The sequence below is a fragment of the Pleurodeles waltl genome, chromosome 9 (genome assembly GCF_031143425.1).
Source record: "Pleurodeles waltl isolate 20211129_DDA chromosome 9, aPleWal1.hap1.20221129, whole genome shotgun sequence".
Lineage (NCBI taxonomy): Eukaryota > Metazoa > Chordata > Amphibia > Caudata > Salamandridae > Pleurodeles > Pleurodeles waltl.
Genome location: NC_090448.1, coordinates 1,053,020,935 through 1,053,048,658, shown reverse-complemented (window position 1 = coordinate 1,053,048,658; position 27,724 = coordinate 1,053,020,935). Strand labels below are relative to the sequence as shown.

The 27,724-nt window shown below is 42.4% G+C and overlaps 1 protein-coding gene across 1 annotated transcript in view; it reads right to left on the bottom strand.

Moving 5' to 3' along the window:
• SOS2 (SOS Ras/Rho guanine nucleotide exchange factor 2) overlaps window positions 1-27,724 on the bottom strand; it is a 282,480-nt gene that overhangs the window by 199,299 nt on the left and 55,457 nt on the right. Inside the window, exon 2 of the mRNA XM_069208691.1 lies at window positions 10,584-10,709. Coding sequence (XP_069064792.1) covers window positions 10,584-10,709 — 126 coding nt within the window. The remainder of the gene's footprint in view (window positions 1-10,583; window positions 10,710-27,724) is intronic.

The window sequence follows — 27,724 nt, the reverse complement described above, 5'->3', positions numbered from 1 at the left end:
CAGTTTGATGTGGGGTACTACAGAGAGATCTAGCAGTGTTGTGTGCCAGGGTTGTCTTGCCCACGTTGGTGCTATTAAAATGAGTTTGAGTTTGTTTTGACTCAATTTGTTTACTAGATAAGGAAGGAGAGGGAGAGGAGGAAAAGCGTAAGCAAATATTCCTGACCAGTTCATCCATAGGGCATTGCCTTGGGATTGCTTGTGTGGGTATCTGGACGCGAAGTTTTGGCATTTTGCGTTCTCTTTTGTTGCAAATAAGTCTATTTGAGGTGTTCCCCAGAGTGTGAAGTAGGTGTTTAGAATTTGTGGGTGGATTTCCCATTCGTGGACTTGCTGGTGATCTCGAGAGAGATTGTCTGCCAGTTGATTCTGGATCCCTGGAATAAACTGTGCTATTAGACGAATTTGATGGTGGATTGCCCACTTCCATATGTTTTGAGCTAATAAGCTTAACTGCGTTGAATGTGTTCCTCCTTGTTTGTTTAGATAATACATCGTTGTCATGTTGTCTGTTTTGACAAGGATGTATTTGTGGATTATGATTGGTTGGAAAGCTTTTAGTGCTTGAAAAACTGCTAATAATTCTAGATGATTTATATGCAGTTTTGTTTGATGTATGTTCCATTGTCCTCTTATGTTGTGTTGATTGAGATGTGCTCCCCACCCTGTCATGGAAGCATCTGTTGTTATTACGTACTGTGGCACTGGGTCTTGGAAAGGCCGCCCTTTGTTTAAATTTATACTGTTACACCATAGAAGCGAGAGGTAAGTTTGGCGGTCTATTAACACCAGATCTAGAAGGTGACCCTGTGCTTGAGACCACTGTGAGGCTAGGCACTGTTGTAAGGGCCTCATGTGCAGTCTTGCGTTTGGGACAATGGCTATGCATGAGGACATCATGCCTAGGAGCTGTAGTATTGTTCTTGCTTGTATTGTCTGATTTGGAGACATGTGTTGAATGACTCTGTTGAAATTGTGAATTCTTTGTGGAGTTGGCGTTGCTACTCCTTTTGTCGTGTCTATTATGGCTCCTAGATATTGCTGTACTTTGCTTGGCTGAATGTTGGATTTTGCAAAGTTGACGGTGAACCCTAGTTTGTAGAGGGTTTGTATGACTTGATTTGTGTGGTTTGAGCATTGTGTGAGCGAAGTGGTTTTGATTAGCCAGTCATCTAGATACGGGAATACATGTATTTGCTGCCTTCTGATGTGTGCAGCGACTACTGCTAGGCATTTTGTGAATACTCTTGGAGCGGTTGTTAAACCAAAAGGCAATACTTTGAATTGGTAATGTATTCCTTTGAATACAAACCTTAGATATTTTCTGTGTGATTGATGTATTGGTATATGGAAATATGCGTCTTTGAGGTCTAGGGTTGTCATGTAGTTGTGTTTTTTGAGCAATGGTAACACTTCTTGTAGTGTGACCATGTGAAAGTGGTCTGATTTGATGAATGTGTTTACTACTCTGAGGTCTAGAATTGGTCTCAGTGTTTTGTCCTTTTTTGGTATCAAAAAGTACAGTGAATAAACTCCTGTGTTTATTTGTGTGCTTGGTACTAATTCTATTGCATTTTTTTGCAGTAGTGCTTGAACTTCTATCTCTAGAAGCTGTGAATGGTGTTTTGATAAATTTTGTGATTTTGGTGGTATGTCTGGAGGGAATTGCAGGAATTCTATGCAATAACCATGTTGGATAATTGCTAGGACCCATGTGTCTGTAGTTATTTCCTCCCATGCTTCGTAATATTGACTTATCCTTCCCCCCACTGGTGTTGTGTGGGGGGGGGTGAGTGACGTGTGAGTCACTGCTTGTTGGTAGTGGTTTTGGGGCTTTGAAATCTTCCTCTATTCCTAGGGAATTGCCCTCCTCTATACTGGCCCCGAAAGCCTCCCCTGTACTGTCCCTGGTAGGTGGACGGTGCGGACTGTGAGGTACTAGCTTGTGTGGCCTGACCCCGAAACCCTCCTCTAAAAGGTGTTTTGCGGAAGGTGGTATAAGATCCTCTGCTCTGCGGGGAGTAGAGTGCGCCCATGGCCTTGGCAGTGTCAGTGTCCTTTTTGAGCTTTTCTATGGCTGTGTCGACCTCCGGACCGAACAGAAGTTTTTCGTTTACTGGCATGTTAAGTACTGCCTGCTGAATTTCTGGCTTGAATCCAGACGTTCTGAGCCATGCGTGCCTACGGATGGTAACCGACGTATTAATGGTCCTTGCGGCTGTGTCTGCTGCATCCATAGAGGAGCGTATTTGATTGTTGGAAATGTTTTGACCCTCCTCAACAACCTGTTTTGCTCTTTTTTGTAGATCTTTTGGGAGATGTTCAATGAGATGCTGCATCTCATCCCAGTGGGCTCTGTCGTATCGCGCTAGCAGCGCTTGTGAGTTTGCGATGCGCCACTGGTTTGCTGCTTGGACAGCGACCCTCTTCCCGGCTGCATCAAACTTTCTGCTTTCTTTATCTGGGGGAGGTGCATCCCCAGAAGTGTGTGAATTTGCCCGTTTTCTGGCAGCCCCTACCACCACAGAGTCTGGTGGCAGCTGAGAGGTGATGAATACAGGGTCCGTAGGAGGCGCCTTATACTTTTTGTCCACTCTAGGCGTTACTGCCCTACTTTTAACTGGTTCCTTGAAGATCTCCTTTGCATGGCGTAGCATGCCTGGGAGCATAGGCAGGCTTTGGTAGGAGCTGTGGGTGGAGGAGAGGGTGTTAAATAAAAAGTCATCCTCTACTTGTTCAGAGTGTATTTCCACATTATGGAACTGTGCTGCTCTAGCCACCACTTGTGAATAGGCTGTGCTGTCCTCAGGTGGTGATGGCCTAGTTGGGTATGTGTCTGGGCTGTTATCAGACACTGGTGCATCGTACAAGTCCCACGCGTCTTGATCTTGGTCATCGTGGCTCATGGCGGTGTGAGCTGGCGAATGTGACGGGGTGTAAGTTGGCGAAGCCGGAGTTACAGGTGGAGGCGAGGGAGGAGGTGTTACCTTCTTTGCTGTTTGTTGCTGAGGAGCCTCTAGTGCTATAAACTGAAGTGTTCTCTTTCTTTTGACAGGTGGAAGGGTACTGATCTTCCCTGTCCCCTGCTGAATAAAGATACGCTTTTGCGTGTGATCCACTTCAGTGGATTGCAGTTCCTGTTCGAATCTGTGTTTTTTCATTTGTGAAGACATAGAATGCTCTTCAGTATAGGAGCCTGAAACTGGGTCTGTTGGTGCTTTTTTCGGCTCCGAAAACCCTGTTGTTTGTCTTTTCGGCTCCGAGGTAACCTTCCTCTTCTTTTGTGCCGAAAAATCTTGGCCCCTATGGTCTTCGGCGCCACTGTCTCGGCGTCGATCCGTGTCGACACCGAACTCTCGGTGTCGATGCTTCTCTTTAGCACTCTCTCGGTCCCGAGGAGGCTGCGTGCCGGTGTCTCGACCGGAGTCGGACGATCTCGACACTGAATGGGCCTTTTTCGGTGCCGATTGTTGGTCACCGGTAATTTGGGTTGAGCCATGGCCGGTTGGCAGTGGCGTCCCCTGGGCCTTTTTGCCTTTTTTAAGTTCTGATCTCGACGTCTTACTCACAGTTTTTGTATTGTCGAGTTCGTCGGAGTCTGAATCCTGGATGGAAAAGGATTCCTCCTGTTCCTCTTCTGTCTCGAACTGTCGATGCTCCTTTGGCGTGGACGCCATCTGCAGTCTTCTCGCTCGACGGTCGCGCAGAGTTTTTCGGGACCGGAACGCCCGACAGGCCTCACAGGATTCTTCGCTGTGCTCGGGTGACAGGCACAGGTTACAGACCGAGTGTTGGTCCGTATAAGGATATTTGTTGTGGCATTCAGGGCAGAATCGAAACGGGGTCCGTTCCATCGGCGTTGTTCTCCACGCGGTCGGGCCGACTAGGCCCCGACGGTGTGCCGAAATCTACCCCGAAGGGCACCGAAGCGCTTCGATGTTCAATGCGTCGTCGTGTGTGTTTATCTCGAACCGGATCGCAACGATACCGTCGAAAATCTTCCGTTTTCAGCTATCTTTCCGTTCCGAAACTCGGAGCGACAGGAACACGTCCGAACCCGATGGCGGAAAGAAAACAATCGAAGATGGAGTCGACGCCCATGCGCAATGAGCACAGAAGGAGGAGTCACTCGGTCCCGTGACTCGAAAACACTTCTTCGAAGAAAAACAACTTGTAACACTCCGACCCAACACCAGATGGCGAGCTATTGCAGAACATGTGTATCTACAGCGACAGATGCCATCGAACACATAGATTACTCGCATTTACCTCCACCCCCACTTTCTCACCCTTTTTAACCTTAGTGTGGTACCACTTTTTCAATTTCAACTTCCTAATGAACTTAAAGGTGTCAATCCTAGTTTGAGTATAGTTAAAACAACTAGTTGGGCAGAATGACAGGCCCAGAGATAAGAGGTCCTCTTCAACAGCAGACAACACTCTGCTGGAGAGATTTATAATATTCATAGTTTTCACTTGCGTGCTCGGGTTACACCACTCCCTGAGGTCTTATATCGTCTCCTACGCCCCCTCTTCTTGGCCTGTCGGTTCCTCTCCCTCTTCCTCTGACTCCTCGTCCTCTGCCTCTCTGGGGGTGAGCTCCTTTGTGTTGATCCATCCTTCCCTGGTTCAACAGTCTGAATTGCTTTAAAAAATTCAATCTGTCCACTTCTTTATCAGATGTCGAAACCCCAGCCAAAGCAGTGTCTGATACATCTGAAAGATTCCCATCCGAAATGTCACTTTCTTCCTGTTCCTCAATCGGTTGACTAACTTGTTCAGAGTCCCTCGAATTTAATTCAGTAGCTCCCTCGTTGTACATATGATCATATTTCCATTGGAATGTTAAAATGCGGCCTGCCTGATAATCCTTAAAGTCCCGTATGAATTTTCTCTGCTTCTTAGCAGTGATCTCTTCCTCAAATTTGCAGAGTTTTTTCTCTAAATTTTTCATATATTCATCAAGTGTTTCCTGCGTGACTAATGACAATATCTCCAATCTTACTTTCTCCATCTCTTCTAGGATTCTACTTCTGTCCTTCATTGCATATTTCGTCAGTATACGCATCATATTCAATGAGCTCTGTTTCGAATTCTCAGCCCACTCTTCGAGCATTTCTGGATCAGGATCCTCATAAGTAGGTACAGTATAAATCCTCAATCCCCTAGGGACACGCTCCACCTCAATATATCTCTGTAGGGATTCAACCTCCGACCATTTAGACAATTCTTTTCTGTGCAATTTTTCAATTTTTTCATACAAGGTTTGCAGTTTCACTTCCACCTTCATACTACCACGACTGGGCTGAGTACTAGGCCCCTCATCCATCTGGGCAAAGAATAATTTGTTCGATTTCTCCTTTCGTCGGGCTTCCCATCCGGAAGCCATAATTACTGAAATAAGTTAAATAGTTGACCAATTTAGACAAATAACAATGTCACTGGTATTGTCTTGGATGTGGGCAAAAGCACCCTAAATCTGGTGCACTTCCCACTCTGTTCCTATACCATATCACTACCAGGAAGAGGTTTGCAACTGGGCAGTTCTAAAGTCCTAAAGCATTTCAAACAAATAGGTTCAGTGCGGACACAAAAGAAAGGCAGTTCTTCTTAGCACCATGTATGGCTTATATGGCCACAATATCCATCCACATTAGTTCGGCATAGATTCTATATTGAAAAATCCATCACTCCTCTATATGCCAAACTACACTGCCGTGCTGCAACAGTAATAAACAAGCGCGTCGTCAATGGATTGCGGCACAATACATCATAGATTCATAATGTTTCAATAATGCGTCGTAACTGTGTATCCGTTCCCAAGATCGATTGTACACGCACCACTCGGCTCGACAGTATAATTAACAATCAGTACTGATCGGGGAACCCTTTGTGCAATTTCTCCCCGTTTCGGCGTTCAACGCGCTACGCGAGAGCATACCACGGCCTCCCGGTTTCAATACAAACACAGTAAAGCCTTACTCATGGAGCTCCTTTTGATTCCAGCGTCGGAGCAACACAGCTCTCAAATGCCTCCACTGTCACACCGACCCGCATCAGCTCACAAGTGGCGTCTCTTGTAAAATACGACGACCGCATGATCCAAAACCTCCATTTGCCTTCGTGTCAGCCCAGCTCTGCACATAAAGCCATTCAACTCCTGGTAAATCCAATACAGGGGCTCCCGCATTAACGAAGAAATAATTCACATAGAAGAGTCTCGGAATGCAGGAACTCCACACAGCGGTCCTGGATGGGCTCCGAGAGGCCCTAATAAATCTTCCAACACTCCTTCAAGTAACAGGAGACCCAGGACACCTCCAAGGTGCAAATCAATTTATTTCAGCATACAAATCCAACGCGTTTCGGCAACAGCCTTACTCATGGATACATAATTTTTACAGTGCTCCAAGCTAAAAACCATGTAATAATAGACATAAAAAACAGACAAAATCTCAAATCCCCACCAAAGGGCACAAACTGTGGCGGCCATCTTAAAGTGCATCTATAAGTAAATTTCACAGTAGTTTGTACCATAGTCCTTTAAAAATACAATTCTAGTTATTATTCAGATCCATCAGAATTTTTAAATTAGCATGATGTCATACTCCACATAATAAATAGAGTAAAATTCAATTGCCAAAATACAAAAAATGCATATAGAATAATTCATTACACTATAAAGGTTTGTTGAATATAAATATTTTCAAAATTTAAAATCAATATATCACTTATAAATCTTGAATATTATTACCCATGCTTGAATTACTCACATTTAATCCTATACAATCCAGATAGACCTGTACACTTACACAAAACTTTTGAAAGATCGCATGTTGATATAGTAACAATTACGACCTCTCTTCCACAGTGGAACCTATCAACCCAAGTGGGTAAACGTACAAATTCTTCTACTGTAAAAACTTCATAGAACCCCACAACTATTCCCTTAAAATAAAAATCAATAAAAATCAAAAGAATCACCCCTACTTCGCGTGTTCTATTAAACGGCCACCTACTAAACAAAATATCGATTACCCTAGATGGATGCTCAGCTCCTCACTCGAATTCAGCCCTACAGGTTCCAACGTTTCGAAGTCTATTATATATTTAGACTCTAAAACACGCAACAACCTCTCTCTATCGCCTCCCCTTCTGCTCGTCCTTACTTGGTCAATAACTACAAACTTCAGCAGATTCTCATTGCCAAAATGATGGCTAAAGAAGTGCCTAGCTACTGGGTAGTTTTTATCCTGATTCTTAATGGCTCGTCTATGTTCCAAAATTCTTTTCTTCGCATTGTGTATTGTACTGCCCACGTACAACTTTTCACATGGGCATATCAGACAATATACGCAATAAGACGTGTTGCAATTGTAATTACCTCTAATTGCAAAGCTGTCTGACCTTCCTGGAACATTTAATGTCTTGCAGCTATTGCTGGTCTTGCAGGCTTTACATTTCATACAACAGAAGAAACCTTCCATTTTCGTATTCTGTATCCGTCCTTTTGATATTACCTCATTACGACACAGATTGTCCTTGAGAGATCTATTTCTCCTAAAAGTTATTTGGGGATTATCGCTGATCAAGTTTGCCAAAACAGGGTCTGTCTGCAAGATATGCCAGCTCTTCCTAAGTAATGAGCGTATTTTATACGACTGATTGCTATAAGTTGTAATGAATCTAATGGACTCACTTTCCTTCTCTTGCCTCTTATTAGTTCCATACAAGACATCATCTCTATTCAATGTCACCACTTTACGTTTGGCTTGATCGATCACTTTAGCCCCATAGCCTCTATTTCTAAACCTCTCACACATCACGTCACACTCTTGGTGAAAATCAGCTTCCTCACTGCAGTTCCTCCGGGCTCTCAACAATTCTCCAAACGGAATACTCCGTATTAGAGTCCCCGGATGTGCACAGTCGTATAAAATACGCTCATTACTTAGGAAGAGCTGGCATATCTTGCAGACAGACCCTGTTTTGGCAAGTAGGTGGCCGTTTAATAGAACACGCGAAGTAGGGGTGATTCTTTTGATTTTTATTGATTTTTATTTTAAGGGAATAGTTGTGGGGTTCTATGAAGTTTTTACAGTAGAAGAATTTGTACGTTTACCCACTTGGGTTGATAGGTTCCACTGTGGAAGAGAGGTCGTAATTGTTACTATATCAACATGCGATCTTTCAAACGTTTTGTGTAAGTGTACAGGTCTATCTGGATGGTATAGGATTAAATGTGAGTAATTCAAGCATGGGTAATAATATTCAAGATTTATAAGTGATATATTGATTTTAAATTTTGAAAATATTTATATTCAACAAACCTTTATAGTGTAATGAATTATTCTATATGCATTTTTTGTATTTTGGCAATTGAATTTTACTCTGTTTATTAGGTGGAGTATGACATCATGCTAATTTAAAAATTCTGATGGATCTGAATAATAACTAGAATTGTATTTTTAAAGGACTATGGTACAAACTACTGTGAAATTTACTTATAGATGCACTTTAAGATGGCCGCCACAGTTTGTGCCCTTTGGTGGGGATTTGAGATTTTGTCTGTTTTTTATGTCTATTATTACATGGTTTTTAGCTTGGAGCACTGTAACAATGATGTATCCATGAGTAAGGCTGTTGCCGAAACGCGTTGGATTTGTGTGCTGAAATAAATTGATTTGCACCTTGGAGGTGTCCTGGGTCTCCTGTTACTTGAAGGAGTGTTGGAAGATTTATTAGGGCCTCTCGGAGCCCATCCAGGACCGCTGTGTGGAGTTTCTGCATTCCGAGACTCTTCTATGTGAATTATATATATATATATATATATATATATATATATATATATATATATATATATATGTATATATTTATTTATTTTTGTGTATCTATTTTTACTAGTCAATAAGGTTAATTGGTATCTTCCTAAGTAGGACAGCAATATATACCAATTATGTAGTGCACTTACGATCTTATATCAGTGGAAAGAACCTCCTATGGGCTTCAGCGTCCTTGGACTTTTATCTTTTAAGAAAAACGGCTTAATGATAAACATAACTAAAACCAAAAAAATGCTTTTTGGTAAGTCCGTGCATAGGTTTAAGGCAAAGAACTGGAAACCACTGAAATGTATAACTATTTTAGCACTGCTGTGCCCGGCAATTTATACTGGAGGACACAACTATTGTCTCAACAATTGCTCTTGGTAAAAAATAAAACCTACAAAGCCAACATCAGGTTTAACTATTTTTTTCAAAATATAAAACAGTCTCTCACCCTGTGGTTTTAAAAGATGCCAAGATTACTCCTGTACTTTTTTTATTGCTCCATTATTTATAATGGTAAAATCAAGGCCGAACTGGAACTTCTTGAGGGATCTTACTTGAGGAGGGTTTCTACGATCAGATAGAGCATCCCATGCAAAACTGTGCAGCTTGAGTTTGGGTGTGGACGCCATTGGTAAGCTGTGAACTGAGTCAGCTCTTAAATATTTTTTCTGTCTAATCAGAGCCTGACTCAGTGAGTCTCCATCTGTTTATTTCATAATACAAGAGGCTGTTGAATCAACCAAAAAAACAGTTTTACATTATTTCTAAAGAAACTAATTAGTACCTATGAGTTGAATCTGACATGGCTATGTGTGAATATTTCTTTAAATGTGATTCACTTTCAAGTTTAGAATTAACAAAAAAAATAAGGCTCATAGATTCAAATGAGATGTACACTTCTCACTCAGAATTAAACTGGACTATATACTGGCACCCACTTATACCTCTCTGACCCAACAAAGCTAGCCAACAGTACAAATGTTCCAGAAAATGTGCTACCGCTTTCATTATTCTGACAAAAAAATAGATGATGGGTTCTTAGAGCAGGGTAGCTTTACATACTGCTTGCCCATTGATGGGGCGGGTACAAAATCGTTATCTCACTTTTTATGCCTTTGCCCTGAACCGATCAAGCATAGAAAATACTATTTAAAACCCATGTTAAAATTGTATTTAATACAAACGGTTGAGACCACTAATCTTTTAGATCTTCAAGGCCGTACCAACCATGATTGCACTCAAGAAATGTGGTTGTTCCTTAATTTGCAGTCCTGGCACGAGAACAGTAATAAACATAACCAGTAAACTAGTCAGTTTACATAGTTACTAAGTACAAGTATACATCAAATCTGTTATATTCTATTGCTGACTGTTGTTTAATAATCTTGTGGTTTATTATGTGTGTTTTAGAGCAATACATTTTTGCGATTATGTGCATTTTAATACCAATTTAATGTCTATTGAACGTGCAATAAAATAAACTAGACCTCCTTCTGCACCTATAGCAAAGAGAATAAGACCAATATCTATGCTTTAGATATTGCTGACTCAATTTGAAATTAATAATCAGTGTCAATATTTTCTTCACTTGTCAGAAGAACTAGAGTACCTCAAAGAATACAGTTACTGAATTATTTTACTCTTCAGGGTGACTGCTTGCTGCAAACACTTGTATGATCGGAAGGTGTTACCACGAATATACCTCTTTACCGAGGCTGCTTCTATTTTAATAAATTACACTGGATTTTTTACCTCCACATCCTGCACTGTCCGTGGCTGTGCAATGCATAGTTTGTTCAGCAGCTGAAGAATCAACTCTTCAATGTAATACAATGAATCTTCTTTCGCTGTAAGATCTGGATGCACCTGCTGCTGGACCTACACAAAAGAGAGTTAGATTTTGTAAATGATACATCGTAAACAAAATGCTAAAAGCTAGTATCCGAACAAATTAACACAAACGGCACAGATAAAAAAAAACGTGACGTATGCAGCCTCAGCATTTAGCTAATGCATATCATCAAGGACAATGCCTTGCTAATGCCTTGCCTTGGTAAGAAAGGTTTTTTATTTAACTTGAGTTCTTCAGAGATGTAAACAAGTTGTTCTCTCTCTAGTTAGTATTGATCACTGTACAGAAATCTGCATATAAACCTTTCCTTTTGTAACTACCTAACTCTAAATAATTCGAAAAATAAGCATTGGTTCAAATTTACAAAAACACAGTTGCACAAGTCAAATCACAGTAAGTATTGGAGATCAAACTTCAAACAACTTTCTACATCATGAAAAGGTCACAATTCCTTCAAAATGAAGGGCAGAATGTATATGAAATATTTAGGTAATCCCACTTCAGCGTTTATATATTTTTTTAAATGCCAATGGGTAATTTACAGTGTTTTCCCACATTCTGAAAATCAGTTATCAGCGCTTTCATTTTTGATTTGATGCTGACAAAATTGCTTGAAACTGTGTTTGCCAGTGTTTAGAAAGCACTTTCATATAAATTATATGTGGGGCCACTAGAATTATTTTGGGTGGGCGGTAAACTCTGCTCCGCCAGTGGAGTTTGCAGAGTTTGGCACATTCCGCGCTCAACTCGAGTGTGGAGATCAGCAACAACTCCACCAACTGCTCAGTGGGGGAGTTTTTCTCTTGCTAGGCTCGCCAACGTTAAGTTGGTGAGCGCAAGCAAGAAAAGATTTGCGCTAAACCACCTCCAGGTGAGATCTGACAATGCAGGTGGTCACGGCAGGTCGCTACCACTCGTATTGAGAAAGTTGTTGCTTGCGTTGCAAAAGCTGCTGCTCAAGTAGAAAATCAACTCTAGTGACAAAAAGAAACAATGCCCTCTTGCGTGCCCCACAGTTGCGCAGATTTTACAGCACAGGATAAGTTCTGAGCGCTAAACATCAGTATGAGCCGCGGGACTGACTGGAATTCAGTCGCTCACAAAACTCCACGGAATCTCAAGGAGTTTTAAGGTAACTCAGCAGAATTCTGCTGAGTAAAACTCCACAAGTTCCACACATTCCTAATAATAATAATAGCATTACCACACAATCCATAATTTGCTGCATAACATGCAGATTTTAGCAGAAAAAATAGTTTCTAGCTTAAATGGATTAAAAGTTACTAAAAGACCCTCCACTTGGGTTGCACTGCTATAGCAGGCCCTTTGCAAAGGGTAGTTGGTCACCTTTCAGCTGCTCAATGCTGTATTTTAGTGTTAACCTTGTACTAAAGTGGTTAAACACTTGCTTAGACAGCTTACTTGAAAACAAAAGTCAAAAAATGAAGTTGGACTGCCTCAAAATGTGCCTCATCAACCACACTATTTGCCTTTTCTTGTTGCATCATTTTGTGGGAAATTGATTTTTTTAACTTGGTGTGAGGGCTCCATTTTGTCTAACCTTTAACTCCGTTCTGTATATGTTACAAGTAAAATTATAACACATGTGTATAGTGTGGTAAAGAGGGTACTGCGATAAAGAAATAGAAAGTGGGAGGGAAGAGTTCAGTTGCTCTTTGCCAGAGAATCATCAACACTCTTTAGGTGGGTGACCCGCTGCAGCGAAATAAAATACTTTCTTGAAGCCTACTTCAAATCCCTGTATTCTATCTTGTACAAATGCAGCCTCTTACCAAAAGGGGCTCGTAAATTTATTTCACATTCAGTTAACATGCCTGCATAATCTGGCCTACCGTGCTGTATAATTTGAGTGGCCCCTTTTCCCTGATTTCTTAAACAGACACTGACATGTGCCGCTCAAATCTTTGGGCCCCGGTGCTACTGCATCTACAAGCACTGTTGATAGCTGTGCTCTTGATTATCCCACTCTCTCACTTACCATGTGTATCTCTCTCCCACCATCGATCTAGCTGGGTCTGTCCATATTACTCAGACTTCGGGTCGCCATTTCTCACTCTCTCCATCCTTCTACTCCCTAGTCTTACTCTTTCCCTTCTTCTACCTCTGTCCCCCCTATTTCTGCCCCTGTTTCTTTGCACATTTGCTCACTCTCCTCCCCTCTGCAACCACGTTTTCTTAAGTTATGTTTTACAACAAAACTTACTGCCTCCCTGTCTCACTTTGATTTGTTTTGGATGGAGCAGTGCAGGTTGCGTTGACAATACCAGTTCAGAAGACTACTGGGCCAAAAGAGGGCTGATAAAGAAGACTGGGCTAAAGTTCCAGTGAGTCTCAGTCACCCACTGCAGCAGAAGCATATCCTCAGGCGAGTTTTGTGAATGACGCAAGAAAGACCACTTAACTAGGACCACTGATGTCTCTTAAACTTTCTCATTGTTGACTGATGAGTTAGGAAATGGTCCAAAGGATGGTTCAGTGACACATCCGCACCTACCATTGCATGGTGGATCCCAAATCCTAATAAATCCACTACAATTACAAGGTTTACATACATCCTTGATTATTTAAGTAGGTTTTACTTAATTCCCTTGCTACCTGCTGTAATGGTTTCCTGTTACTTTGCACTGCCACTCTACAACTCAAGTTGAAGATCAAGCTATGACAACCAGAAGAAAAGCAATGATAGAAAAGAGAATGTTTAACAGGATGTTTCAGCGATGTTTATGAAAATCGTCCATAGCCAAGTACCCACTGCCACGACCCCTTTCTCTTCATGCTACCATTACTTCTTATTTTTCAGCAGAAACCCGTGTAAGTCCTCCTGCGCACACCACATGTTCTACTACAGGTTCCCGCTATAACTGATTATGGCTATCTTGCTAATTTGGCCATAACTATGACTTTCTAAGATTAACATTTTAGGAATTCAACATAAATACGTTTCTACAGGTCTAAGGGCCTGATTGTTCCCTATAAACCTAGTGAAGGCTACAACCATTTCATTGCAATACCCCAACTTGAATGTACTCATGCCAAGTAACTATTAAATTCACAGTCAAACATCATATCCACTGTACTCTATATATCATTCTTTTCCCTTTTCACAAATAAAGCAGCTAACACTTTATAATTATAGATCCTTTTTTCCGAATATCCATCACCAAATATTTAAAAAAACAGTATGTGTTTTGCAACTGTTATGCCATAAGTACCTGCAGCACATCAATCCCAAATATTAAAATGCTAAATCATTAGCACTGCAAGAGAAATAATTAACATCATTTTTGAGCCAAAAGTTAGTTCTTTCCCTTTACAGAGCTATAGTGCTGTCTTTGTCTCCTAGCTTCCAGGTATTGCTGACCTCTCCATGGTGCTACCTGGTGTGCTCAATCTTCTTTCCCTCAATTTCTACATTTAATGGTCTGTATATTTTTTTCAATAGCTTGTCATCACATTATCTAGGGAAAGCTCATCAACATAAGCATCTTTAATGGTTTTCTTATTACCGGTCATCATTTTATTGACTTTGCATCGAAAGAAATATTTCAAAAAGACTATGTTTTGCCTTTCTGCCTAAAATAGTTTGATTTGCTGAAAATTAAAGAACTCTCATTTGAAACTGTATTTTATTTTTGACTGGGCATTTTTTTCTTAGCCTTGTCTTTGATTAGGTTTCAACTAAAAATGTAATTTTAGGACCTGATGTGTTCTAAACAGTGATAATCGATTCAACCACAAAACCAGACATCTACAGGGAGTGCAGAATTATTAGGCAAATGAGTATTTTGACCACATCATCCTCTTTATGCATGTTGTCTTACTCCAAGCTGTATAGGCTCGAAAGCCTACCACCAATTAAGCATATTAGGTGATGTGCATCTCTGTAATGAGAAGGGGTGTGGTCTAATGACATCAACACCCAATATCAGGTGTGCATAATTATTAGGCAACTTCCTTTCCTTTGGCAAAATGGGTCAAAAGAAGGACTTGACAGGCTCAGAAAAGTCAAAAATAGTGAGATATCTTGCAGAGGGATGCAGCACTCTTAAAATTGCAAAGCTTCTGAAGCGTGATCATCGAACAATCAAGCGATTCATTCAAAATAGTCAACAGGGTCGCAAGAAGCGTGTGGAAAAACCAAGGCGCAAAATAACTGCCCATGAACTGAGAAAATTCAAGCGTGCAGCTGCCACGATGCCACTTGCCACCAGTTTGGCCATATTTCAGAGCTGCAACATCACTGGAGTGCCCAAAAGCACAAGGTGTGCAATACTCAAAGACATGGCCAAGGTAAGAAAGGCTGAAAGACGACCACCACTGAACAAGACACACAAGCTGAAACGTCAAGACTGGGCCAAGAAATATCTCAAGACTGATTTTTCTAAGGTTTTATGGACTGATGAAATGAGAGTGAGTCTTGATGGGCCAGATGGATGGGCCCGTGGCTGGATTGGTAAAGGGCAGAGAGCTCCAGTCCGACTCAGACGCCAGCAAGGTGGAGGTGGAGTACTGGTTTGGGCTGGTATCATCAAAGATGAGCTTGGGGGGCCTTTTCGGGTTGAGGATGGAGTCAAGCTCAACTCCCAGTCCTACTGCCAGTTCCTGGAAGACACCTTCTTCAAGCAGTGGTACAGGAAGAAGTCTGCATCCTTCAAGAAAAACATGATTTTCATGCAGGACAATGCTCCATCACACGCGTCCAAGTACTCCACAGCGTGGCTGGCAAGAAAGGGTATAAAAGAAGGAAATCTAATGACATGGCCTCCTTGTTCACCTGATCTGAACCCCATTGAGAACCTGTGGTCCATCATCAAATGTGAGATTTACAAGGAGGGAAAACAGTACACCTCTCTGAACAGTGTCTGGGAGGCTGTGGTTGCTGCTGCACGCAATGTTGATGATGAACAGATCAAAACACTGACAGAATCCATGGATGGCAGGCTTTTGAGTGTCCTTGCAAAGAAAGGTGGCTATATTGGTCACTGATTTGTTTTTGTTTTGTTTTTGAATGTCAGAAATGTATATTTGTGAATGTTGAGATGTTATATTGGTTTCACTGGTAATAATAAATAATTTAAATGGGTATATATTTTTTTTTGTTAAGTTGCCTAACAATTATGCACAGTAATAGTCACCTGCACACACAGATATCCCCCTAACATAGCTAAAACTAAAAACAAACTAAAAACTACTTCCAAAAATATTCAGCTTTGATATTAATGAGTTTTTTGGGTTCATTGAGAACATGGTTGTTGTTCAATAACAAAATTAATCCTCAAAAATACAACTTGCCTAATAATTCTGCACTCCCTGTAGAAGTACTGTTTTTGATACAACAAGCATAAGCAAAGAAAAAAAAGGCTAGCTTTAACGTGCTAACATGCACTAAAGTGTACCAGAAAAGTAATGGATGGAATGGTTGAACTAAGCTCAGCCACTGGCAATTACTCAGAACTTCATCCCAGTTCATCATTATTTTGCACACCATGCCACCTCAGTTTGGACCGAGCCATATTCAAATCAGTCTTGATCCTGCTCAAATAGGAACATTCCAGCCTGAACTGTCAGGCCACATCCTTCCTGAAGTGGAACACAAGCAGTCCTTGACTAGTTTTGGACTTATTAGGGCACATCGATGGGGTATAGCTTGGCTGCAGTGGCACAGTAACCCACATCCTGGTATACCTATCCCACTTAAGGCATCACACTTAAGTACACAAAAAAGTGATGGAAGGAATGCTTGAACTAATATCCGATAATGGTAGTTACTCAGGGCTGCATTCAAGGCCATCATTATTTTGCACAACATGCCACCTCAGTTCAGACCAGCTATATTATGCAAATGAGTCCGGACCCTGCTCCACTAGGGACAGTCTAAACTTAACTTCTATTCTAGGTCCCAAAGTAGGTCAAAACCAGTCTGGAATTGAATGTGCTCCCATATGGAGAGGGCCTGATCTGGAAGCTTGTGCTGAACTGTTCCTACTGGAGCAGGACCAAGAGCAGGACCAAGACTGATTTGCATAAAGCAAGTCTCTGTCTAGAATGACAAGATAGTCTGGGATGCGGGCTAGACCCAGTGGCTGAGATTATTTAAAAACTTCCTTCCACCATCTTGTTGTATTTACAGTAAACACACACATTAAAGAAAGCACATTTAAGCTAGACTAAATTAGCCAAAGTTAGGACGTTTGTCAGACAAGGAATTTGAGTATCCTCATCTAAACTATATTGTTACCTGTAAATACTTATCTTACTAAATAGCGAACAATTACTAACGGCTTAGGAGTCTACCCTTCTTGGAAGGTGCATTCCACAACCACTTCCCATTTAATGTTCTTTTGTTCAGAGTATCAACAAATTGGAAAGAAACGGTTAATCACTATTTGCAGAAATGTGGCTGTAAGACATAGGAACCTTCTAAGGATCCTGAATACGGACAACTATGAAACTATTCTCTTTGCTGTTTCTAACAATTTATATTCGGTTTAGTGCCTACGCCGTAGGCCAAACACTTGCCCATAGGATTTGACCTTATGCATGGAAATTAATGTTTTTATTTAATTATATATTAACATAAGAGTTATGACTGGCAAACTTTATTTTTTGTATTGTACTGTATTTGTTTATGTTTTCACAAGAAACAGTGCGTTTTAGGCTATTCTATGCTATTTGGAAAAGTCTTGTGATATTTGTGGTAGCACAGGTAAGGCATCTGCCTACAATAGCCTGACCACAGCCACCAACCTCGGCTGGTTCTGTGAACTGTGTGTGTGTGTGGCCACAATAGCCTTCAATGAGGCAGACACTCACTCTGGCACTCACAGTCTGCCCTCCAGAGATGCTGCTTTTGCTGTATAGATAAAGCCAAACACGTATGGTTGTGGTCGGACTGGTTTTCCTTGGCTTCACAATATTTTATTAGTGTGATAGAAACTTCTAAATCTGTCTGTGCTATATGTATGAGCTTTCATTATTAATGCTTTTGCTATGCTGGAGGTGGGTAGCTGAGTGACAGGATGCTGGAGGGAAGCTTTCAATGTAACTGCTGCATGGAATGTACTAACGCCCCCTGCGTCAGTGAAAAACAAAAGAAACAATCACGGTACAGTCAATTGATCTCACTTTGCCAAGGACTGTTTTTTTTGCGGCTACTAGTTTTGCCAATGCAGTGCTACCATTACGGAAGGCAACAGCGGCACAGGACCATATTAGAATGTCATTTCAAATACTTCCAAGATGACTGTTAAACTGTGTGCAGATGCAACGAGTTGGCCATCTTTGAGGTATTGTAAATAATATTCAGCCACCCTGAAGTGTTATTTTCTAAACTTCCAGATGGCTGACACACTGCATCTCAAATCAAAGAGGCAGCAAACTAGGTTGCATAGGAAATGCTTCCAAGATGCCCGGCAGCTGCTAATGGTTTTGCTAATGGTTGATTTGTCAATGCTTGCAAAATTCCACAGCAAGTATTGGAAAGCCACTGCCTGTGGCCTGTCTTCTTGGGATACTATTTTCTTAACTACCAAGAAAGCTGTCAATTTGCATCTACAACCTGGCCATCGCTATGTTCTCTGCCAATACTGTCACAATTTTACAAGGGCTGGCAAAGTCAACAGCAGCGAGCAGCAGCCGACAGACAAGGAGAAACAGGCAACGGGTAGAGGAGTGTGCAACAGAGAGACAATGAGCTGCAGCAGTACTTTGAGTCAGGGTATAGGAAACAGGTAGAAGATTCAAGGATGACTGGTGGGGTTGAAGAAGTAGAGGAAGGAGCCTATACAGAGAGAAAGAGACAGGAAGAGAAAATGCGGCAGAAAAAGAGAAAAGGAGAGAAATGTTAGTGCTAAATGAGAACTGCCACACAAAAAAAGCTCCTTAGCGGCAGCAGTAGAGGGGTATACTAAACTGATCAAACATGAAAAAAAAAAAAAAAAAAAAAAAAGAAATCAAAGAAACTTAAAGGCTTCAGTGGCAGAAAAAGCAAGAGTGGGGGGGAGAGTCATCTGTTCAGGAGAAGAAAAGCAAAATAAACAAGAAAGCTACCCAATCATGAGCAGGGGCATAACCACTCTAAGTGTGTGTTAAAGTGATGGTTAAAATGCAGTCTGCAACAGACAGCGAAAGCGACCTGTACTGACACCACAAAAGACTGATTCTGTAAACAATGCACTTATGAAATAAAGAATGTAATGAGTGATGATTTAGTGTACTTCTGAGATGCAAATAGTGCCTTATGCATTGGAAAGCAATAGGAGGTAGACTATTAAAATAGTATGAGGTGAAAAAAATATTCCTGTGCCAAAGCACACTCCGATTTTTTTTTAAAGAACTGCTCCCTACTTAAAGACAACTACTTGAAAACAGTCTGCTAGAGGTAACCGAATGTATACATGATAAAAAAAATTAAAAATGGCCAAAAATGTTATAAGATTTCCCATCTATTAAAAACCGCATGGAAGAGCACTGTATAGGAATAGTTTCAGCTGTTTTATGCAGGTTATGTAATTCGTACGTAATAGAAAGCACATTTACCATTAGTCTCTAAACATTCAGAAAAAAAGATTACTTGGTATTACACCAGAGGACTTAGGCTTTAGCAGCTGCTGGAATGCAGAAATATCATAAATGACACAACAACACTTCAACAATACGGAAACACTGCAGAGTGATTGGAAAGTGTAGGAAGAGTTGGCCCAGGCACTGGTCTCCACAGCACGGCTATGGAAGTAGTCTTTTCAAGCCCCTAACCAGTAATAAAGGCCTGGGAACTAAACACCATCCCAGAGAAACACAAGGTAGGGATTGAAGCCAGGCGACCAGGCAAACCAGCCCATCATTATAGCCTTCAGATGTTATAATGACCAACTGAAATGTGACATTTCGAAGCACCTACGGATGCTTCAGTGTGTCTGTGCATTAGAAACTATATTATTTTTAATAATATCCTTGCAATCCGCTATTGAAGTCTTCAGGAATAAGAGCCAGGGGCGTTTATTTGCTCAGTGACTGTTCTACCCAACTTGCCCTTTCACTCAAGCTGTCACAGGATTACTATTGTGTCAATTATACATCTTTACTCATGCTTTTAAAACACAATCCGTACCGTACGGCTAGAATACATCCAGCAACATAAGTGGTAAAGGATACACTAACGGCCACACTTTTCTATACAGCATGTTAGAGGAAGCCCAAGTAAGCGCTGTCTAATGCACGCTGGGTGGTGGTGAAATTTGCAGACAGTTATGTGTCACGGAAAGGGTGTTGGGGACACACATTGTGCTAGTCACGGCTAAGAATACATCGGACCGCTGGACAGAGCTAGATTTCTTAAATTCTGAAAAATATCAGGTGAAGGTCACAATCTCCAACAAGAATTCATAAAATAAACTAGAAGCTGGGCCAAAAAAACAAAAACTTTATGAAAACAGTTTTAGAGGAGATGTGGTGGAATAACATAGTTGTCGAATTGGACCGGAGGAAATGAGTTCCAATCGTAGCTCCGAAGTTTGACTAAAAATCACTTGATTCAGGGCAAATCATTGTATTCCCCCCTCTGCCAAATAAATACATTTATTAAAACATGAAATAATGTTCAAAATGTAACGTGAAATATAATTGTAGAATTCAAAATGCATAGAATCGCCACTTGATGTGTATCATTAGCGCTTGATATGTAAAACAAAAAGTCCCACAGCCCAAAGTCCTGGCCTGGCCTTACAAATAATTGCGGGTGTCTAATACTAAAGCTGCAAAATCTTGGTTCTGCTTCGCGTGGTTATGCCTCTTTTATTCCCCAGCAGAGACTCCCAGCCTGTTATCTCGCTCTTGATGTTTCTTTCTCCGTCTCCTTTCTTCCTATGTCACGGTTTTTCTGTCTATTTCTTACTATTTCACTCCGTGTTTTGTGTTTTTCTCTCTTGCTCTGGGTAAAAGTCTAATGAGAAAATGTATGTGCTGGTCCCCAAAAAAGAGCGTGGGCGGCCCCCATCGTCGACCACTTCATTTTTTGAGCCCTGAATGATGCATAGTTTATATCAGTCAAAGTTACCGGAGTTCTAGGGACAGGGGAACAACATCTCTAATACTACCGAACATTTAGCTTCCACAGCAAACTTCACGTAAAGATGAATTTCTTATAAAGGGCATGCAAATGGATAATAACAGCATAATTTTGTTTTTGATCATCATCCCTGGTAAGTACTCAGTTACCCATTCATACAAGGCAGCAAGAAACTAAATGTTGTGCAATTGCCAAGAGCATTGGCCAGGCACTGCTTTCTGTATGTGAAAGAGGTGCTACAGTAGCACAGTTTGAATGGCTTGGAGCAACTTTTTGTAGCCCTGAAGTTAGTTCCCCTCTCACAACGACTTATTTGCTTCTCTTACTCCTTTTGCTAGGGATAGAGTCCTGATCGAGGTGAAGGCAGTGCCGTTACAGAACTCAAGATTGAAGCAATGAATGTGTGGGAACGGGGGGAGAACAGACAGTAGTTTAGGATATCATCCCTACCTTTGCCATTACGGTTGAATGTGCATCGACCAGTTAGGTCTCGACACAAGGGGACTGGATCCCGCATTCTGCAGAGTTTTGCTGCAGAGCTCACTTCTTAAGATGTGTGTCATAGAAGGACAATGTTGGAGCATACCACAGAGGCCTATCAGTGTAAAAAGGGAGCACCATGTTGGTGTCAGGTTGTGGTCAGATCTCAGAGGAAAACCTGTTAAGAAAAGTGAAGATACATTCTGAATACATTATCCAGAGAGCAAAGCTGTCCTGTTTTGTTGACAAGCTGCTGTGGAATGTAAAGGCCTAAGATTTTTACAAACCAGAGACAATAAACCGGATACCTGGTTGACCCTGGCTTTCCCTCAAACAAGGGATCCTAACCACAGCAGGCACTTTTGGAACGGATTTAAAACAGAGAACAAGCATTTGCAATGAAACGGGTCTCGCGTTTGCTCGTGTTAGAGCTGATAGCGTTGTAAACTCCTAACCCGACTTTTCACTCGTAATGAAACCTATCGGCAAAAGTGCATTTATGTACATAACCGGAAAAAGTGCTATTAACTGTGTAACAGGGTCGATATTTTGTAAAGCGCTCGACTTCTGCCAAGCGAGATCGTGCTGGGAAAATAGAGAAAAAGAAGTCCACGAGCCGGACGGAAAACAGCGAGCCTCGCATGTTTTCTGTACTTGGTCGATGCGCTCGAGGAGGGCTGTCCAGCAGAAAAGGCATGACGTATGCATGCCTTCCACTAATGAAATCAAGCAGATTCTAACAGGCAAGCCCACGAGCCAATGAAAGGCACTGACGTGACGTGGACAGGGCTCCGAGCCCTTTTTAATTCCTAAAGCGTCTCGCTTAGCGAAACGCATGCGACGCAGGCTCGACCCTAAAAAGGCACAACTTCCCGGCCAGATGGCAAAGTTGATACACTGAGTCTTTGTTTCCACTGGAGAAGAGAATGGACGAGTTTAGGGCACCTCCAGGACACAGCAACTGTAATCACCGAAATCAGAGGAATGAAAGGTTTGTTTCCAACCAAGGGACAAAGGGGAAGATCTGTTGATACAGTGATATCTTGAAGATCAACTGGGGTTTACCTAGTATCTATGAAACGTCATAGCAGTGGGAAGATGCAATCACATCACACCCAAAAAAAGAGAAACCTTAGAGGTGAAGGGAGCTGACATGGCACAAAAATTATAGGTTTGCTGAAAGAAGAATGGAGGATGTTCTGGCTACCACACATAGAAACTTTCCTTTAATTTGACATGATTCAAGTTGTTACCAACTATCAGCCAAGTGACACAGAAAAGGTCTAAAAACCTGAATCCCATCAGGACGTCATTGTAGTATCTAAATAACCAGGTTGGAAACAAGACATGTTGCCTACAGAGGCTTACCGCCAACAGGAAACAATATTTAGACCTATGTTGATGTCCATTACGCTCAGTTTGCACTCACCTAGCGCTGGGAAGCTCTTGGGCAGCCATGTGCTCTATAAATGCCTTAACATAATTTTTCGACCTTGCAGTAGCTTTCAAATCCGTTGAAGGTGGGCATAAGCATCTGCAAGACTTTGGTCAAGAAAATGAGGCATGTTTACTCAAAAGAAGAAAAAAAAAAAAGAGCTAAGTTACCTATACAGTAGAATTTTGTAACTGTTTTCCTCTCTGTCACATATTGCTCACTCACATGAACTTACATACTACGGCAGTTAGTATTTATTTCAGAATGCAAATAGCCTCTGTGTTTTTTACAGTTTGGCCAGGTGGAAAGTTTAGCATTTCCATAACAGGTAGTGTTGATCGAAAGAGGCTGTGAAAAACTGCATTGCATGTACCGTGGGTCTTAACATTTTGACTTCTGTGGACCTCCTCTTAATCATTACCTAAACCCAAAGATCCTCGCCTGATCATTACTGGAATCCGAGGACCCCCACTGGGTCATAACTGGAAGCCAGGGACCACAGCCTCAGCATTTTCGATTATTTGAACCGCAAAACATACAGAAACAAGCATTCATCAAACAAATACACAAAAGATGAAATATTTTCGTTAATACACAAACATAAAAAATTAGTTTAAATGGGAAGTTTGGAGCTTTTCTAAATTCAATTGAGGTCAGTCATGATCCATACTATATTCCGTTTGATGCATTTGCACGGTTCTCACAAATCAATCTGAGGATACTAAATTTTTAGACTCCAATTTAAAATTCTTTCACATTAACACAACTTTTTTAAATTTTCAATTTTACATGTTGCTTCTATATTAATATCCACTTTATGTATCTGTTAAAATTTATAGTTTTTCTTGCTGTGACATGACATAATTCACTACATTTCGTTTCATCCTCTATGTAGTTACCATTCATATTTTATGCACTAGGGTAGGAGTTTAAAATCAACATATTAAAATACATGTCCTATTACTGTATGTGTTTTTCACTAACCAAAGAAGGTTTGGAATTTCGCAGCATCCTTAAACTCATCTTGAGGGACTAATGGTTACCAAGAAAGACTTCCTGCACAGTATTGCTCAGTGGGTTGCAAATGGAGTGCAGTCCAAATGAATTTCTAATTCATATTTGCAGCTTAACTAACTCCTTGCATCAAGGGGTTAGAAATCGAACCCCCGCAACTCTCCGGTGGTGAATGGCATAACACATTTTATGGCGTCTGGCTGCGGGTCCGGATGATCTAGGGCCTCGAGTCATTTTAGATGACACACACACAAAAAACAATCATTACAATATAACAGAGACAGGGAATATTGGTCATCTTCAGATCAACTAGGAAGAACTCTTTTCTGTGTTTGTCAGCCTTGAGTGCTAAAAAGGTTATTCTCCATTCTGCGATTTCTAATATCTAAATCTATTTTTTTAAGTAGCTCTTTTCCACATAGTGGCACAGCAGTTTCATGTATAGTTCTCAACAGTGCACAAAGTGGTAAACATCCGTACAACAATTCGATACCTTTGTCCCTTTGTCCCAGCCATCTGTTACATGAGCTTCATCACAGTGTATCAAAAACTCTATGAACTCAATTACGGCATTCATGTCAGTGACCACTATAATCAACATCACCTTAGTCTATAAACACAGTTTATACTACCAAACAAGGTCTGGCTATTCGACTTTGTGCTTCTGCCTAGTGATGTCGCCAGTGCCCATCACGTCCTGGCTGTCCTCACTCCTCTCCAATTTTTGGATCTAATATTTATTTTTTCAGCCAACTAAAAATGGCGCAGCCATCATTTGCAAAGCCATCATCTTTAGAATAGAGTCGTCCCCGCAACAGTGAGTGCAGTATAATTTGTTGGAAAAGTATATGTTGCATATGCCTTTTGGTGCATATAAACATGTACCTGTACCAGGAGACTACCAAGCGAATCGTGACATGAAAGTGCCTTTGACTTACTAAGATCAAAACTGGTTTGGTGGTTCACTACCACACGTCCTACAAAATGTCAGAATGGGCCCCCCTGTAGTATCGAAGAAGCCACCTGGACCAAATGTATTACCAATTGGGGATGTAGTAAGACTACTAAATTAGATAGTACTATTTACCAGTGAGATAGGCAACTCATTCTGTAAACAACGGTTGCCAGAGCTGCTCCTATAGGACCTGTATCACAAGCACAGGTTGCCATACAGGCAAAAGGTATGAGACTATAAATGCTACAATGGTAAAACCATAGATCCGCATATGCAAGAGCTAGGGGTGTTGCCAGTGGGTTTCAGCCATGCTGTATACCAGTATGGCTACTGTTCAGCAGGGCTAAAGGTTAGTGGGTTAGAAGAGAGGAGAGTGGCGTGGAGTGCTGTGGAGTGTCGCAGAGCGGAGTGGTGTAGAGTGGAGTAGTGAGTCGTAGAGTGTTGTGGTGCGGAGCGGAATGGGGTGGGGTAGAGTTAAGGGTTGCTGAGAGACGTGTCAGAGTGGAAGGTCAGAGTAGAATAGGAGGGGCGTACATTGGTGAAGTGTTGAGTGTCAGAGTGGGTAGGCACAGAGTGGCATAAACTGGAGTGCTGTACAGTGGAGTAGTGTGTAGTAGAGTGGAGTAAAGTGGTGTGGAGGGGCACAGAATGGAGTGGAGTAGAGTGGCGTAGAGGAGTGGAAGAGAGTGTCAGAAGGGGCGGGCACTGACTGGCAGACTGGAGGGGTGCAGAGTGGAGTATAGTGTCCTAGTGTAGACTAGAGTGGAGTAAAGTGGTGCAGAGAGTTGCACAGAGTGGCGTGGCGTAGAGTGGAGGAGCACAGAGTGAGGGGCACAGAGTGGAGGGGCACAGAGTGGAGTAGTGTCGTGGGGTGGCATACAGCAGAGTGGCGTGCCATGAAGTGGTGTAGAGTGGAGTGGCGCTGATTGGCATAGAGTGTCAGAGCGGAGTGGAATGGCGTACAGTGAAGTGGCATAGAGTGGAGTCTTGTGGGGTGTCAGAGTGATGTGCAATTCAGCGCAGTGGAGTAGAGTGGAGTGGACTAGAGTGAAGTGGCACACAGTGTCGTAGAGTGATGTGGAGTGGCCAAGACTGAAGTGGCATTGACTGTTGAAGAGTGAAGTGAAGTAGAAAAGCATAGAGTGGAAGGGCATAGAGTGAAGTAGAGTCGTAGAGTGGAGAAGCAGAGTGGAGTGGCCTAGAGGTGAGTGGCGCAAAGTGTCACAAAGTGGAGTGAAGTGGTAGGGTTAAGAGTCGAGGGGCGTAGAGTGGAGTGGCCTGTTGTGGAGTGTCAGTCTCGCAGAGTGGATTGGCATAGAGTAGCATGGCGGAGCATGGAGTACAGTGGAGGGGCATAGAGTGGAGCTGAGTATGTGATTGGAGGGGCGCAGACCTTAGTAAAGTGCCGTAGAGCAGAGTGAAGTAAAGGTGTGTGGAGGGGCTTAGAGTGGGAAGGTGTAGGGTGGAGGGGCAGAAAGTGAGGGGGCAGAAGAGTGGGGGAGCAGAGTGGAGGTAGAGAAGGGGAGGCAGAAATTGGGGAGGCAGGGAATGAGGGGGAGGCAGAGAATGAGGGGGCGGCAGAGAGGGGGGGGCGGCAGAGAGGGGGGGGCGGCAGAGAGGGGGGGCGGCAAGAGAGGTATAGTGTGCGGTAGAGTGTTGTGGCACAGAGTGGATTAGTGCCATGGTGTGGCTACAGCAGTGTCAGAGTGAAATGTCGTACAACAGAGTGGCGCTGAGTGGAGTGGCATCTAATGATGCAGTGTCTTGGAGTGGAGTGGAGTGGAGTTTTGGAGAGTGAAATGGAGTGGTGTAGAGTGGAGTGTCGTAGAGTGAAGAGTCTTACAGTGCAGTGGCGTGTAGTGGAGTAGAGTGGAATGGCCTACAGTGAAGTGGCATACAGTGTCAGAGTGAAGTGGAGCAGAGTAGAGTGTGGTGGAGTTGAGAAGAGTGAAGTAAAGTGAAATAGAGGGGCGTAGAGTGGAGGGGGGCCTTGAGTAGAGTGGCCTAGAGTTAAGTGGCAGTGTGGCAAAGAGTGTCAAACAGAGGAGCAGAGTGGAATGGAGTAGTTTGCAGTAGAGTAGTTTGTAGTAGAGTAATTTGGAGTGGAGTAGAGTGGCAGGGTGAAGAGTCTAGGGGCATACAGTGTGGTAGAGTATCAAGGCGTAGAGTGGCAGAGTAGAGTGGAGTAGCAGAATAGAGTGGAACAGCTGAATAGAATGGAGTAGCAGAGTACAGTGGAGTACAGTGGAGGTGCAGAGTAGAGTGGCGCAGAGTAGAGTAAAATGGCACAGAGTAAAGCAGAGTGGTGTGGGGTGGCAGATAGTGGGGCGGCAGAGAGCAGAGTAGAGTAGAGTAGCCCAGAGTGAAATAAAGTTGCATATTGTCGCAGAGTGGCTGTGAGGCAGAGTGGCCGTGGGGCAGAGTCAATTAGAGTGTCCTAGAGTGGAGTGGCGTACAATGGAGTCAAGTAGAATAATGTGGGGTACAGGGGCATTGAGTGACAGAGTGGGGGGGCGTAGAGTGGAGTGGTGTAAAGTGGCCCTGGGTAAAACGACACAGAGTGGCGCACAGCGGAGTAAAGTGGCATAGACTGGAGTACTGTGCTGTGGAGTAGCATACAGTGGAGTTGAGGGGTATACAATCAAGAGGCATAGAATGGAGGGGCATAGAGTGAAGTGTTATGTAGTGACAGCGTAGACTGGAGTAAAGTATCGTACAGTGGAGTAAAGTGATGTAGTGTGAAGTGGCATAGTGTGGAGTGTCGCAAAGTGGAGTAAGGTGGTTTGTAATGTAGTAGAGTGGAGTCTCACAGAGTGGCATAGAGGTCCATAGAGTGGAGTGTCAGAGTAGCATAGAGTGGTGTACAGTGCTGTGTCAAAGATTGGCGAGTCGTGGAGTGGCGGCGAGTCATACAGCGGAGTGTCATAGAGCGGCGTAAAGTGGCATAGAGTGGAGTGGGATTAAGTGTAGAGTCGAAGTGGCTTACAGTGAAATGGCTTAGAGTTGTGTGTCAGAGTGGAGGTGAGAAGAGGAGCGAAAAAGTGAAGTAGAGCAGTGGTGTAGTGTGGCA